The sequence below is a fragment of the Thermobia domestica genome, chromosome 11, assembly GCF_964235325.1.
Source record: "Thermobia domestica chromosome 11, izTheDome1.hap1.1, whole genome shotgun sequence".
Taxonomy (NCBI): Eukaryota; Metazoa; Arthropoda; class Insecta; order Zygentoma; family Lepismatidae; genus Thermobia; species Thermobia domestica.
Window position 1 is genome coordinate 227,309,587 of NC_137464.1, and position 15,362 is coordinate 227,324,948.

A 15,362-nucleotide genomic window follows, 5' to 3' on the forward strand; every position below is an offset into this window, starting at 1 on the left:
AAATACCATGAAATGATGCCAGAGAAATACAAGCATTTATAACTTAGAAGTTGAAATTTAAATTTATAAGCCAATTTTTGCTAGATTATGTGGCTTTGTATAGTTTATTGAACCGAAATCTCGACTGAGTCGAATGGTAAAAGCTTGGCTACGTTCTGTTCTACTTGACTGTTGTTGTATTTACATCGTAAAAGGAAGGAAGGGAGAAATAAAACAACACAATGCACAAGATAATCGGCAGAAACTTATTGAAATTGAAATAAGTGCACTCCATTTTTTAGTTTAAAAAATGCTACTTATATCTACACTGGCAAATGTTAGAAAATTTGCGATGTTGTCAGAAGGAAAATGAGGAAACTGATTGAAGATATTAAGGAAAACAATTATTTGAAAAGACGATGAGAATAATAAGAAATAAAGATTTTACTGAGATAATAACAGTTAGATGTATCAGAATCAGGGGCGCATTCTTGCTTGAATCCTTTGGGTTCGAACCCCTCCGAGAACTATGTAACTTAACCTACCTTTGCACACCTTCTTAACAAAACTGTAGTTATTTAGCAGAGAAATCATTAATATAGCATAAAGATTTAATCTTAACTTCATCTGTATATTTCATTTTCTTATAGAACAATCTAGTTCTATCAAGTTTTCTGATAATATAGGTGACAGTACATAACAATTACTGTACTTATCGTCTTTCTTGGTATAGAATAACGTCAGTTCAATACTACATAGATGTAATGTTTGCAGTATTGGACTCGGCCCCCGAACGTTGAACTCCTTTCAACAAAGATTTCTAGCTGCGCGTCTGATCAGAATATTGCATAAGTGTGATGTTCATGATGAAACAAAGAAGTTGTACATTCTCTTGATTAGATCATTATACGTTTATGTTAGTTCTGTAAATAATTTACTTATGTAATAATGAAAGAAAATATGTTTCATGTAATTTCAGAATCAGTTGGTTAATTGCAATAGTAGCCAGCTTTGGTAGTTGTGGGTACATGATTCATACCATTTGGTTGAAATGGACCACATCTCCTGTGATGGTGGCCTTCTCAGAGAAAATGACGCCTGTGTTTGAAATCCCCTTTCCAGCTGTGACAGTGTGCTCGGAAAACAAAATTTTACAATGGTATTTTAATTACACGGAAGCTTATAAAGAACAAAGCTCCTCTCATCAATGGAGTGAAACCAAGTAAGTAACCCCATAAATCAACCAATCACGGAAAAAAAAGCAATATATGGAACAAAATATTTCACGTCTTACAACAACATTTTCGTTGTCGGGCTAAAACTTATTTAGTATAGTGCATTATTACTTAAATTTATCATTATAAAATATACATTTGTTTAAAGGTAATCTACACTCTATACTAATGATTTATTTATTTATTTATTTATCATTCACCTATAACAGAGCTGTTGCTCTTTTTTTTTTTTTTTTTTTTTTTTTTTTTTTTTTTTTTTTTTTTTTTACAATAGGCTTTGCAATAATTGAAATAAATATCAATACTTATTACAAAAGTGAAAACAGTAAAAGAAACAATTCTAATACAATCAATCAATAAAGAGTTGGTTGAGTTGATTATAGTTTAGCGTCCCTTTTAGCAGCGAGGCTATATGAGACGTGGACCTAATCATTAACGTAATCCGAACCATCTGAGCTCCCGCCAGGAATCGAACCCGGGTCTCCCACGTCAAAGGCGCGTATGCTAACCGCTTAGCCATGAAGGAGCTCCAATCAATAAAGAGATGTGCAGAAAAAAGTTATGTTCACACACACACTCACATGTCCTCTTATACAGGGTGTTTCAAAACAACACTGACGTTTGGGAGGGGACTCCTGACACCAAGATAGTACAAAAAGTATAGACCAACCTGGGTACACAAATCCTTCCTTTTTGGAGTTATAGGCCGCCGAAAACATGAAAAAATGAACTTTAAAGGTCTATAGCTCCAAAACTATGGGACCTATCGCAGTCGGGTCAAAACTTCAATTAGAAACTAATATGTGCCCTATCCACATATCCAAGTTTCAGAATCCTGTGGTATCTTCGCAACAATCTTTATAGAGATAGTTGGTGAGTACTTCAAATTACAAGCCCGTAGCCAAACTCCCTCTATAAAAATTGCTGCGTGGGTACCTTAGGAATTCTGAAACATGTATTTTTAAATACCGCACATATTAGTTTCTAAGTGAAGTCTAGACTCGACGACAGTAAGTCCCATACTTTTGAAGCTATGGACCTTTGAAGTTCATTTTTATATGTTTTCGGCAGTCTGTAACTTCGAAAGGAAGCATTTATGCACCCAGGTTGGTCTATAATTTTTGTTTCATCTTGGTGTCAGGAATCAACTACCAAACGTTGTTGGTGTTGTTTTGAAACACCCTATATAGTCTAGTTAATATTAATTGCCGCTAGATGTCAATTGTCTTCTGTTTTGCTTGGTAACCGTCATATGTTTAAAATGGGTACTCCGCAGCAGAAATCATTTGGTGTTCTCGAGTTTGCGAAGTGCAATTCCGTGATTACAGTGCAAAGACGCTTCAGGTTGATGTACCAAATTGATCCTCCGAATGGGTAAAGCATTCGCAGATGGTATCGACAGTTTGTAGATACAGGATGCGTATGTAAAGGAAAGAGTCCTGGCCGCTCTCGTGTTCCTGAAGGAAATGTTGCACGAATTCAAACTGCTTTCCATCGTAGTCCTTCAAAATCAACTCGTCGTGCCAGTCAGGAGTTACAAGTGCCGACAACAACAATTTGGCATGTTTTGAGACATCGGTTGGTTATGAAGCCGTAAAAGTTACAGCTGTTACAAGCTCTGCTTCCCGATGACAAACTCAAACTTGTGGCATTTTGTAACGAGATTCTGGATGCTATTGGCAATGATAACACTTTCGCACAACGGATCGTGTTCAGTGATGAAGCAACTTTCCATGTTAGTGGTCAGGTAAACAAACAAAATGTTCGAATTTGGGGCCTACAGAACCCACATGCATTCTTTGAACATGTACAGATTCGCCCAAAGTCAATGTGTTTTGTGCGATATCCCGATCATCTGTTTACGGCCCATTATTCTTGAATGAAAATATGGTTAACAGTCAGCAGTATCTCGCTATGTTACAAAACTGGTTGTTTCCGAGGCTGCACGAAGACAACTGCACTTCTTAACAAAACGGGGCACCCCCTCACTGGAGTCGCCAAGTGCGTGAATATCTGAGTGAAACTCTGCCGAACCGTTGGATTGGTCGTCAAGGAGCTGGCGATTTAGCATGTCTCAACTGGCCTCCATGGTCGCCGGATTTGATACCCTGTGACTTCTTCCTGTGGGGTTTCATTAAAGACAACGTTTATGTACCACCACTCCCACAGAACCTGGAAGAGTTGAAGAACCGGATCCGTACTGCCATAATATCAGTGACGCAGGACATGCTTGCCCAAGCTTAGGAGGAATTTGAGTATCGATGTGATATTGTTTGTGTCGCTGATGGAGAGCATATTGAACAACTGGGATTTGAACTTTGAACTGTTATTTGTACTAGAGAGGTTCGTAAATATGTGTGTAAAATTTCATATTCGTATGTCTTAAAGTTTAATAATTATATGCATTCGAAATACCTATATTCTTTTTGAAACCGGGTGTATTTTACTCTCGTAACCAATCGGGGTACAACTTTTAGGTGAATCGCTCTGTATAATGTTAGTTTAATGTGAAAATGTTAGTTTATTAGAGGTTCGCAGGAGATCGTTATTTTTCCTATAACCATCAGTTCCTTCGTGGCTAAGCAGTTGGCGGACGCGCCTTTGACGCAGGAGACCTTGGTTCGATTCCCAGCGGGAGCTCAAGTGGTTCGGAGTCCACGTTAATCAGTAGGTCCACGTCTCATATAGCCTCGCTGCTGAATGGGATGTTAAACTCAAAATCAACTCAACTCCTTAATCATTTAAAGTTCAGCCATTATCATTTCGGCACTCTAATACTACTCATACAGATTATACTTTCTTTAAATTTCATTAAATTATCGTAGGAATACAGAAAGTATCCTTTCAATTCCCAACTCTTTTATGTCTTTTCATCCCATCATTATCTCATAGCCCCCAACTACCAAATAAATAACGGAAGTTTAACCAATTGTTATTTATCTCATTAATACAAATGAATGCAATAAAGTGTAGTCATATTACCGTATGTAAATTTTGATTATTTTTTATAATTGTTTAGATACACCGTATATCTCTATGTGTGTAGATTGATGGTGGAAAAACAAACATCAACATTTCAGGTTTAACATACCACGCGCATGAGCGTGGGGAAGAGAAAACTTGTTTTGATCTCCTATCAACTTATCTCGAATGAACAGTAGGCACGTTTTGAAGGGTTAAACAGGAGGAAACTGGCTTAACTTCCTTTAAAGCATTTCCCAACAGCAAAACTTATCGAAGCTCACGTGAATGGTTAAATAAATTTTATTGTGTGTATTATTTCTAACGCCTACGCATCATTTTACTCAAATGTCTTCAATAAAAGAAGGCTTTTTTCTTTTAAAAAAAAAATATTTTATGCAGCAATGGTACTTGATATTTTGTTTTTAAACTTGACTATCGATGATCGTATGATGAAAAATTTCGTATGCATTAATTCAACTTTTTAGAAGAAAAGGATAAGAATCTAAATTGACTTTTAAGAATGGAGCTTTGCTCGCTGAATCTTTTCTGGACTCTGTTTCGCTATCGATTGCATGAGAAAAAGCCATGATGTACACTTATGTCCAAAATTATTGTCGCATATCTATAACTGTCTTCTTGTAAGAATATAATTTGATAATGATTTTGCAGGGTACTTTTAATACTGATACTATGTTTATAATCGGGAAATGTATATTTGTGGTAAATTTCATAGGATAAGAATTATAAATACAAAAATTAGAGTGAGTAAAACAAAATGTTACTAAATGGACAAGAAAGTTTTATTTTCGTTTTATTGTTCTTATTTACTGATCTTTTGACATGAAATTTGCCAAATACATGTCTTTGCCGATTTTATACATACTAACATTATAAGAAATACCGAGCGAATTCGTTATCAAATTTCATTCTTGCAACAACATATTTATAGATATGCGCTAACAATTTTGGACATGAGTGTACCTACACCGTGTATTCGAATAATGACTCAATTTTGGAGAGAGTTGATTAGATCAGCACGAATCTTCTGCACCCTCAACTTAAGACACAACATTGATTTTAAATTTAAAAAATAAATATGCTGATGACAGCAGCGATACCAAATCTGTCGAATATAAACAGAACAACTTTCTGTATATTTGTGATTATTTTTTAAAAGAAAAACCGTGAAGGACGAGCAAGGTATTTACAGGTCAAAATAAAGATGCTTCAAAATTTAGCTGATTATTTAATTGTTGTTAGCGGATCTGTATTTTCTTTCTCTGCACATAGTCAAATTTTCTTTCAGATTGAAGCAGTTTGCCATTGCATCAATGGTATGTGGGCACAGAATTTCAAAGTTTCTAAAGCAAAATATCACTTTTAAAGATGAGGAATTTTTCGACTTCTTGTTTACTGTAAGTTGTTATTTGATTTTATTTAATCCCTGAAAAATATTTTTTTTCTTTAATTAAAACTCAAAAAAAGTATTTTAAAAATGCTAACGATACCAACAGAAATAAAATATTATGAGATAGTTTTTCGTGTGTAGCACCAACATTCTACGTAAATTTGTGTAAAAATGTACTAATTGCAATTAACATTTTTTAAAAATTGTGTGTCTCAAAATTAATTGTGCAGGTGAAATTTTGAAGCAACAATATAACGTAGTCAATGGCGTTAGGAATATAACTTGTATCTTTCGTTACAGCGTGTGGAGTATATAGATATAAATTGTAAACATACTTTAGCAATTGAAAGAATAAGAACATTTTATTTCATGAATCCTTTAGTGCAGGGTTTCTCAACTTGGGGTCGCCAGCCGTAGGAAGTAGTGCTCTCAAACGGGTCGGGTTACGGATCGGGTCGGGTCAGGTCAACTCTTGTCGGGTCAGCTCGGATCGGGTCAGTCGGGTCAGCTCGGGTCGGGTTATTCGGGTCGGGTCAATCGGGTCAGCTCGGGTCGGGTTGTCGGTTCGGGTTATTCGGGTCGGGTTGTCGGTTCGGGTTATTCGGTTCGGGTTGTCGGGTCGGGTTATCGGGTCGGGTCAGTCGGGCCAGTTCACTTTGGTCAACTGAGTTTAGGTTGAGCTTAAACTCGGCTGGAGTAGAAAACTGCTGTTTTTCACTAGCTGCCTAATTAAAAATAGCAATTTTCAATTGATTTTATAGAAGTCATTTCATTCATTTCTCATGGTCACCGTATCCCTTAGCCTCGGTGCAGGATCGAGGGATCTTAAACTGAATATTTCATTTTATTTCACCAAGCCCAAGGACATCGATACAAGAACAAGGTAAAGATTGGGTATGCAAGACGACTTGCATAGTAATCTTGCTCTTGGCATTGTTTTGGTGATCACCAAGTAGCGATGAGCATATTTTCTTGCTTTCGGTATAGTATGAAAGACCATAATCAAAATCACACTTGGTCTTCATTTGTACCGATGAGGCGAGCATTCTTGACTCTTGTATAGCATGAAAGACCACCGCGACTACGAAATACAGGACCAAGACTTGACTGCAAGACAAAGAATAAGACGCAGTATTGATGACGAAGACCCAGGGAGCGAATTGTTTGAATTTCATTTGTTGGGCTGAAAGTGATGAAATAAAATTAGTATTTTATAATTAAATATCATACTGTATTTTTAAATTTTAAATTACAAAATTCATATTATGTATCTTCTTACGTGCAAATATATACTGTAAAATACGTTTTAATTACCGAGAAAGAAAAATCAAAGTGGCACGGGTCCCGGAATCATAAGAACCTATTTTGGAATGAAAGTTGAAGGGTTGGAAATAATCACAGGTGTTCTTCTGTTTCCTCAACCCTTATCATTGTAGTTAAACGATTTCCTTTTGTCTCCGCCAAGAGACTCTTGCTACTGCCTTCCGAGAAGACCCCCTGCCGTCCACGCAAGTGAGAACACTGACCTTGAATAAAAATTTCGTCACATAGAACTAAAGCAAGAAAAAAAAATAAATTTCTCCCACGTCGGACATTGGTATCAGTTATAAAAAGAAATAACCAAACCTCAAAAGTGCCAAATATTCATTAAGATACATATACAAATCCCCCGCTTGATCTAGCTAGTGGTTAACGTGTAAGACTTCGGTACATGTGGTCCGGGTTTAATTCCCAATGGGAGTGCATTTTGGCGTTCACCCAGTGTCGTGACTATAGTGCTCTCAAACGGATCGGGTTGACCCGACTCGGATAGGGTCAGCTCGGGTCGGGTTACGGGTCGGGTCGGGTCAACTCGGGTCGGGTTGGGTCAGTTGGGTCAGCTGGGGTCGGGTTGTCGGGTCGGGTCAGCTCGGGTCGGGTTGTTGGGTAGGGTCAACCGGGTCAGCTCGGGTCGGGTTGTCGGGTCAGGTCAATCAGGTCGGATCACGGTTTGGGTCAGTCGGGTCGGGACAGTCAATTCGGGTCACGGGTCGGGTCGGGTCGGTCTTCAACCCGACCCGACCCGACCCGTTGAGAGCACTATAGGGAAGTCACGAGTGGGTTTCATGGGGGTCACGAACATAAGCGAAAGAGATAAATATAATTAGAATCTAATACAGGAAAATATTTCAACTATTATTTTGAAATATTTGTTGTGATAGGCATATTTTTATACATACTGTTGAGAAAAAATATAGGTCTACTAAACATTTTCAATAAGTTTTTTTTTATCATATGACCCAAAATTAAGGAAGTTGTGAAATTTTGAAATTTTCAAATAGCTTCCATTTTTAAACAGTATGACGGGTTGGATTCAATATTTATAATATGAATGAACTGACCAAATTTGGTTTTAATCCATTTGCTTTTAGGAAAGTTTACTGTGTCCACTATATACAAGAAATTGATTCTACTATTATAGTAATAGATGGATATTGTGAGCCTCTGCAATAGGTATAGGTATATGGGTATTAAAAAATCTACAAAAGCTTGTTACAAACCACAAATTATAAGGGGTCGCTGCAAGAGGATGTGATAAAATGGAGGTCGTGATAGGAACTACGTTGTGAACAACTGCTATAGCGTTATAGAGAGTGAGTTGTTCTTAAAGTTACGGAATTTTCCGTTATGAGAAGAAACTGTTTCTCATATTGATTGCAAAAACTTTTCTAGCAGCCCTCGTATGCATGGGGTAAGAACCCCTAATATGAGGATAGGCACCTAAATTGCGACACCTTTCTATCTTGTGAAGCAAGAGCTGCAATCTAGTGGAAGCGAGCTAAAACAGAAGAAAATAGCCCACCACAACATAGGGGTGTTCGATAAGGCTGAGGACCTATCGAACTTCGGGAGTGAAAATTTATCGAGTTGTCATCGGTTACTCGAAACCGTTCGAGTATTTGAAATTATCGAAGTTTCGGGTATTATCGACATTTCGAGTATTATCGAAATTTCGGGTATTATCGACGTTTCGAGTATTATCGAAGTTTCGGGTATTATCGAAATTTCGAATATTATCAAAGTTTCGGGTATTATCGAAAGTTCGAGTATTATCGAAGTTTCGGGTATTATCGACATTTCGAGTATTATCGAAGTTTCGGGTATTATCGACATTTCGAGTATTAAAGAAGTTTCGGGTATTATCGACATTTCGAGTATTATCGAAGTTTCGGGTATTATCAAAAGTGGTGATGGACAGTTCGGTTCCTTCACCTCTCCAATGATTCCTTCTTGCAGCCAAACTAGTCAAACAACTTTTTTCATCTAATAAGTTATTGCAAAGTTGTATTTGTCGAAATCATACGTAAAATTATTTTTCTGCCTGCCCCGTTATTGGTGCAATCGGCAAAGTGACTATTAGTAGACTAATGGTGTCTTGGGTTCCAATTCCATTCGGGTGATGCATGTTTTCTCTTCCTGTTTCCCTCTTCTGACAGACTGCTTAAACCTTGTACAGATCTGTGGGGAAAACACTTCCTTCACTTCATTGCTAAGGAGAGACGTTTTAATATGAACACCCTGCATATATGTAATACATATTGTATACAACTATGATAACTTCGAATGCGTTGTTTCTTCCGAACACTCCGATAATCCCGAGCTTTTCAAAATATTCAAGCGACTCGACAAATGCGATCATATTGATATATTTCTGTATTTGGTGCTTTCAAACAATTCGAGACTCTCGAACAGTTCGAGTGTCTCGAAGTTGTCTAATGTTTCTTACATTTCGAGTGCCTCAAACACCTCGAGAGTCCCGAACATTTCGGGAGTCTCTAATATTTCGAGAGTCTCGAACATTTCGGGAGTCTCGACCATTTCGAGAGTCTCGATCATTTTGAGAGTTTCGAACATTTCGGGAGTCTCGAAAGTTCGATATTTCGATAAAATTAAAATTCTTTATCGATGAAACGGTTTTGAAATTTTATCGAATTCTAATCGATTACTCGATTATCGGAACAGCTCTACCACAGCATCGGAAGTCACGTGAGTTCGTTATGTGGAGAATTGTTAGAATAGTGGAGACTGGAAAAAATTGTGTCCCTAAAAAGTTTTTTTTTAACGTGCACACATCAGGCGCTGAAAATGGAGAAGGTAAATTGATATTCGTTCTATCTTTACTTTCTTTTATACCAGTGAATATGTGTATTGCGACATGTAATGAGTTACCGGTTTTCTTCCAATTACATTTGAGATGGCGTTAGTCATTTGTTTATCAGTCGAATGTCTTACTGTGAGACCCTTAACGGGTTCAGTATATGAGACCGGTCTCATAATGTGACCCGTATAGTAATATTGAGTCTTATATTAGGAGCTCATTTGTATCGACATTTCTGTATTCACAAAGTAGTCTCTTAGACTTAGTACTGTACATAGAGCCAATGATTTCGTTAGCATTGTGCTGTCATTTTGGACACATTTCTTATCATTTGGTACATATTTGCACATTAAAAGAAGTGATCAACAAACGTTGCAGTTTATGTGCACAAAAAGTGTAAAATTTTACAATGCGTATATTCTAAAATTGAAAAAAGTGAGTTAGATTGGAAGTGTAAGGCTTTATACTTTTGTGCCATCACTTGATTTGGCTTAAAGACAGTGTTGAATGGTGAATTAATAAAAGAACTCTTTTAATATTACACAAAAAGCCGGGGTTTCTTATTAGGTACCCCTCATAAAAATGGCACTGTAGCAACTTTGGTCACATTTTTCAATATAATTTTTTATTGTTATATTTTTATGTATTCCAATAGTCTGTATCGTAAATTAGACATTCCAGAGAATATATTAAAGTAACAACAGTGTTTGTTTATGCTATAATTAACCAGTATACAGCATCCTAACTTTTAGGGTCTCATATTCGGGGTTCTTACCCTAAGTATCGGAAATCTTATAGAACAACTATGTCCGTCTGTCCACGTGTATCAGAGTGACAATAGTACGAGATATCTAGAAGAGTTATTTTGAATCGATTTATCGTCCCAAGAATAGGTTTTGACTTCTCTGTAAACCTAAACCATAGAAGAAATTAATCACTTTCGATTTTAATGTCGTTCGCCATAGAAGAACAGTAACAGATAGCGACAAGTTGTTTCTTGGGATTCATACATTATCTCAAGAAAATGATACCAACTTCAGCTACGTCTCTCTATTAAAACCAGAAGTGGCATATATTTAGTAGTACTTCGGGTTTCTCTTTAGTTTTAATAGAGCGGAAACGCTATATGTAGTTTCAACGTCAATATGCATAAAAGAGCAATAGACAGATTGAAGAAGTTTTATGGAGTCAATCCTGTGTCCCAAGAGTAGATTCTATTTCAATTGTTATTCTTCTAGTTAATCCAGAAGTGCTAGATATTAACTATTTCCGGTTTAAATTACTATAGAACACACATAGTAGTAGATATCGAGAAGCGCCATTTTGATATAGATTTCGTACCTCAAGAATGTATCTCATAGAGGTCTGCACGAGCTCAGGTCGAGCCCGCGGGCCGGACTCGGGCCTACAAAGTATATAGCAGATCGGGCCCACTCCGGGCTCGGGCCTTAAATTTTTAAATATATAACCATATTTCTCGGGCCTTTTCGGGCCTAACTTTGTAAATGTACTCTACAACGATATTTATTGGACCGTTCATTGTGAAGAACTTTTAAAGCAACTGCAAAATTAAACGTCTAATTGCTGTCAATAAAAATACAATATACGTTACTTATTAAGTTTCTGTAATTCGGGCTTATTTCGGGCTCATTTGATTATCGCATAAGCTGGGATCGAGCTCGGGCCTAAATGCTAAAACATATTGCGGACTCGGGTCGGGGTTCACATTATAAATTCACGGGCCGGGCCGGGCCTGGGCTAAAAATTCAGGCCCGTGCAAACCTTTAGTGTCTCATCTTAGAATTCAGTAATTTTTTGTAACTGAAAGTGGTAGACATCAACTTCTACCTCAGTTTCAATATTACTCTTCATAAAGCAAAAACAGCAAGGTATAACGAGTAATGGCTTTTTTTGGTATGTATTCAGCGTCCGAGAGACAAGTTCTTTCTTTGGTGTCATTGCTATATGGCAATCAGAAGTTACAGATGTACTACTTTTACAAATGCACTACTTTCTGTAGTTTCAGTATTGAATTGGCATAGTTTTCAAGTGGATAGAATGTAGTTTTACACTGTGATACAAGATTTACTTGTTTTCAAAGAAAAATTAAGTGAAAGACGAAGATAAAAGTTATATTCACCATCGTTTGTTACTCACGCTGCCCATGCTGACGTGAGATATTTTAGTAGCTACAAGTGTTATTATTAGGGCTCGGAATTTGAAGACCTAAAAATTGCCTAAAAAGGACCTATAAAAAGATCTAATACTATCTTTAAAAAAAGGAAGTTATAACTAGAAAAAAGGACATTAAAATAAGACCCAATTTAATTAAAATTACATATTTAATGAATATAATGCTCAAGAAATACAAGCTTCTGTTAGATTAACTGTCTGTCCTTCCTCTACAAATTGAAGTACAAACTAAAACAAGAAAACTTTCCGGCCCTCACCTCCCCCCCTTCCTTGTTGGAGGACATTGTTACGCCTCCTTATCTTACTTGTAATTGTTGCCCTATATCTCTATATGTGTCTTATCAGTCCAGTCGTTAGAGAATGTCTTATCTCTTGAATTTTCTTTACTAAAGAAAAGATGTTTAAAAGGTGATGGTGCTTCGAGTTAACGGCCAGTAAATTTATTGTCGAAAGATGAAGTGCACAAAAAAGACGTTAAGACCTATGAAAAGCTTAAAAAAAAAAAGACGAATAAACAAAAAAACGCCGAAAAGGCAAAAAAGAACAAATAAAATTCACCATGTTCTGACCTACAATGACCCAAAATGAGCATATATTATGTTAAACCTCGTCTTCGGGCACTCGTAAAAAAAAAAAAAAAAAAAAAAAAAAAAAAAAAAAAAAAAAAAAAAAGAGGATTTTTCCTCAACTTCCGGGCCCTAGTTATCATATTTCTTGATTCTTTTTCAGGCTACTTACCGCTATTCTGTACACAGTGTAAAGTGGCTAACTGAGTCTGGTTTTTTTCCTGACGTTACTTATACAGAAGATGGTCTATGCCTTACATTTAACTCACTCTCACCTTCTGACATGTTCAGAAACCATACGTAAGTTTATTATCTAATTTTCGTTTTCTGTTTTGTTTAAAAGAAAAAGCATAATCATCAATCGTTTTAACGGATAAAAAAGGAGGCAAAAGTTGTTCAATGTTGCTGATGGTCGCAAGTGCAGACACTAAGTATGCAGTGGATAATATTCTCAACTACACTACGAAAAAAGAAGTTGAATGATACAGTCAGTGGCGTATTTAGGATTTTGTTTCGGGGGGCATATGCACAACACGGGGAAGCAGGGGTACAGTTGCTCACCTGATTCTAAAAATTAAATATTTTTCAATTTATTCATAAATTGAAGTTTTAATGAGAAGAATTGCAGACCAGTATATCTTATATGATATAATACACAAAAAAATTAGCAGTGTATCTAACCTTTCATTCTATTCGTAGAAGAAAAAGGAAGCATCCTCTTGGCCTACCTAATTTCCTGGGCTACTTATTCTCCCCTCTTGATTTTCTTTAATTTCAAGATTTCGTAAAAGGGGGGGGGGTCCGTGACATGAAATACTGTGGTCATCACATCAGGGGCTCGATCATTCTAAAGTACTTTACTGGCAAGGTATATTGGTTCTTTCGCCAGGATCTCGTAATAGGGGGGGGGGAGATATATGAAATACTGTGGTTGCCACACCAGGAACTCGATCAATCTAAACTATTTTACTTGCAACATATTTGTTAGGACAATAAAATGAGGTTATGTTAGTAAGTATTTTAATAACAAACTATAAAGAAATCTCGAATAAAAGAATTAAAAAAATGTATTGAAAAAGATTTTACAATATTTACGTTCCTTCCTTTGTTCATTCGAATATAACAATTTTCCATTCATTATGACCTCAACTATTATTAAAAGTACATATCCACTATAAAAAAAGCACATGAACTACGTATCCATATTATAAAAAGTACATATTCAATAATGCCCTAACAGCACAATTACATAGCAGGCGTATGCTTATCATGTTCCCTCAGGTACATGATAATGTGTTCAGTATGTGCCTTATGTACCTCTGAGAGAGAAATCATTTGGATGGCAAGTAATAGTCACAGTCTATGTCCGCCCCTAGGCACATGCCTGACATGTACCTGGGGAACATGCATAGTATATTCTAGGTATGTTCCTCATGCCGTAAGCGTCAATGAACCACAAAATTAACTCCCCCAAAATATGTTAAATCGCCTATATGAGTAATGTGTTTACATTTAGGTGAGTCTAAAAAAACACTTTAAACAAGTAAAGAAAATGTACCCCAGGGTGGGCGCGAACCACCAACCTTTGGATTACTAGCCGCGTGCTCTTCCGGCTTGCCCACGAAGTCGATAAATAAAACGCTGCTTGTAGAGGGATAAATTGTTGAGGTCTTTTGAATTTGGCTAATCAGAGTGTTCTTTAACCGCTTATATTCGACGATAACGGTTTGGGATCAGATAAAATCTGCACGCCATGTAATTTTATAACAAAATGACGAGTGTCTATTTACTTTATTTAATGGTTCTTCCACATTTGCTTTCAAATGATCGGCGACAGTTGCCAACAAATAAAGTTGATGTGTTTGTTGCTTCTAGTACACAATCGCTTAGAAAAAGAAGCAACAAATGCATCAAATGTGAGTGATGAATTTAGAATACCTAAATGGCGCATCTCTATCATATCTTGTGCTCTTAGGGTGTATGAAAAAGTATGTACCTAAAGGACGTACCTAGAATATGACAGATATATGTCCCAAGTGACGATATAAAAACAAATGACTGTTAGAGTGCGAAACTGATTCAGTTATATAAATGCTATATTTGTGGTACATAGTTGCAAATATCAATTAGGTGTAACAAGTACCTAAAACTGTAGGTAGCTGAAGTACATACTTAGCACATGAATATCATATGTAAGTGTCGGGTACCTAAAAAGTAGCTGCGTCACCTAAATGACACATGCCTAGCACATCTTGTGCGGTTAGGGTGTCTTATAAAATATTTTACAATATCTGCATTTCTTTCTCTGTTGAATCAAATGTTAACGGAATTTTCTTTCAACATAAATTTTGTTTTTGTTATTCCGTCAGCTACTTTCTGTTCCAAATGGCATGTTAAAGGAGCAGTAGAAAACTGTTTCTGGTTTGGAATAACATGTTAGATACTGTAGAGAAGCGATGACGAAACATTATGATAAAAACATATCCACACTGTTACAGAAGGGCACTATGCTTTCGAAAGTTTGAAATTTTCCTGACTAGTAGCAGAAATTCTGAGAATTCCGTAACTTTTCGAGAAATTTCAAATTCCTTGACTTTTCCAGGATATCCCACTCATTCGCCATCATATACTGCAAGTCATACAAATCTCCTCATAAGAAAGAGTAACCAAAAGCTTGCTGTAGCTTTTTATGTTTAACCTGATTCTTCTTTTCCTCGTTTCTTTCTCTCTCATCCTTCCATAACTTTTTCATTTCTGATTTCGAAAGGAGTGTTAATGAAATATAGGGTGTTAATGAAATATACCGACAAGCTGTAAGAAGTGATTCCTCACATGAAAATAAGTCAAAAAGTTCCGGTGGACATGTGGGGAAAAATGCA

General features: G+C 36.5%; 1 protein-coding gene across 1 annotated transcript in view; it reads left to right on the forward strand.

Annotated features, from left to right (window-relative positions):
- The first annotated feature begins 964 nt into the window (after positions 1-964).
- The window catches only part of LOC145663762 (pickpocket protein 28-like), a 55,309-nt gene continuing 40,911 nt past the window's right edge, over positions 965-15,362 (forward strand). The window contains exons 1-3 of the mRNA XM_081729850.1: positions 965-1,201; positions 5,485-5,593; positions 12,647-12,783. Of these exons, the coding sequence (XP_081585976.1) occupies positions 1,008-1,201; positions 5,485-5,593; positions 12,647-12,783 (440 nt within the window). The 5' untranslated portion in view covers positions 965-1,007. The remainder of the gene's footprint in view (positions 1,202-5,484; positions 5,594-12,646; positions 12,784-15,362) is intronic.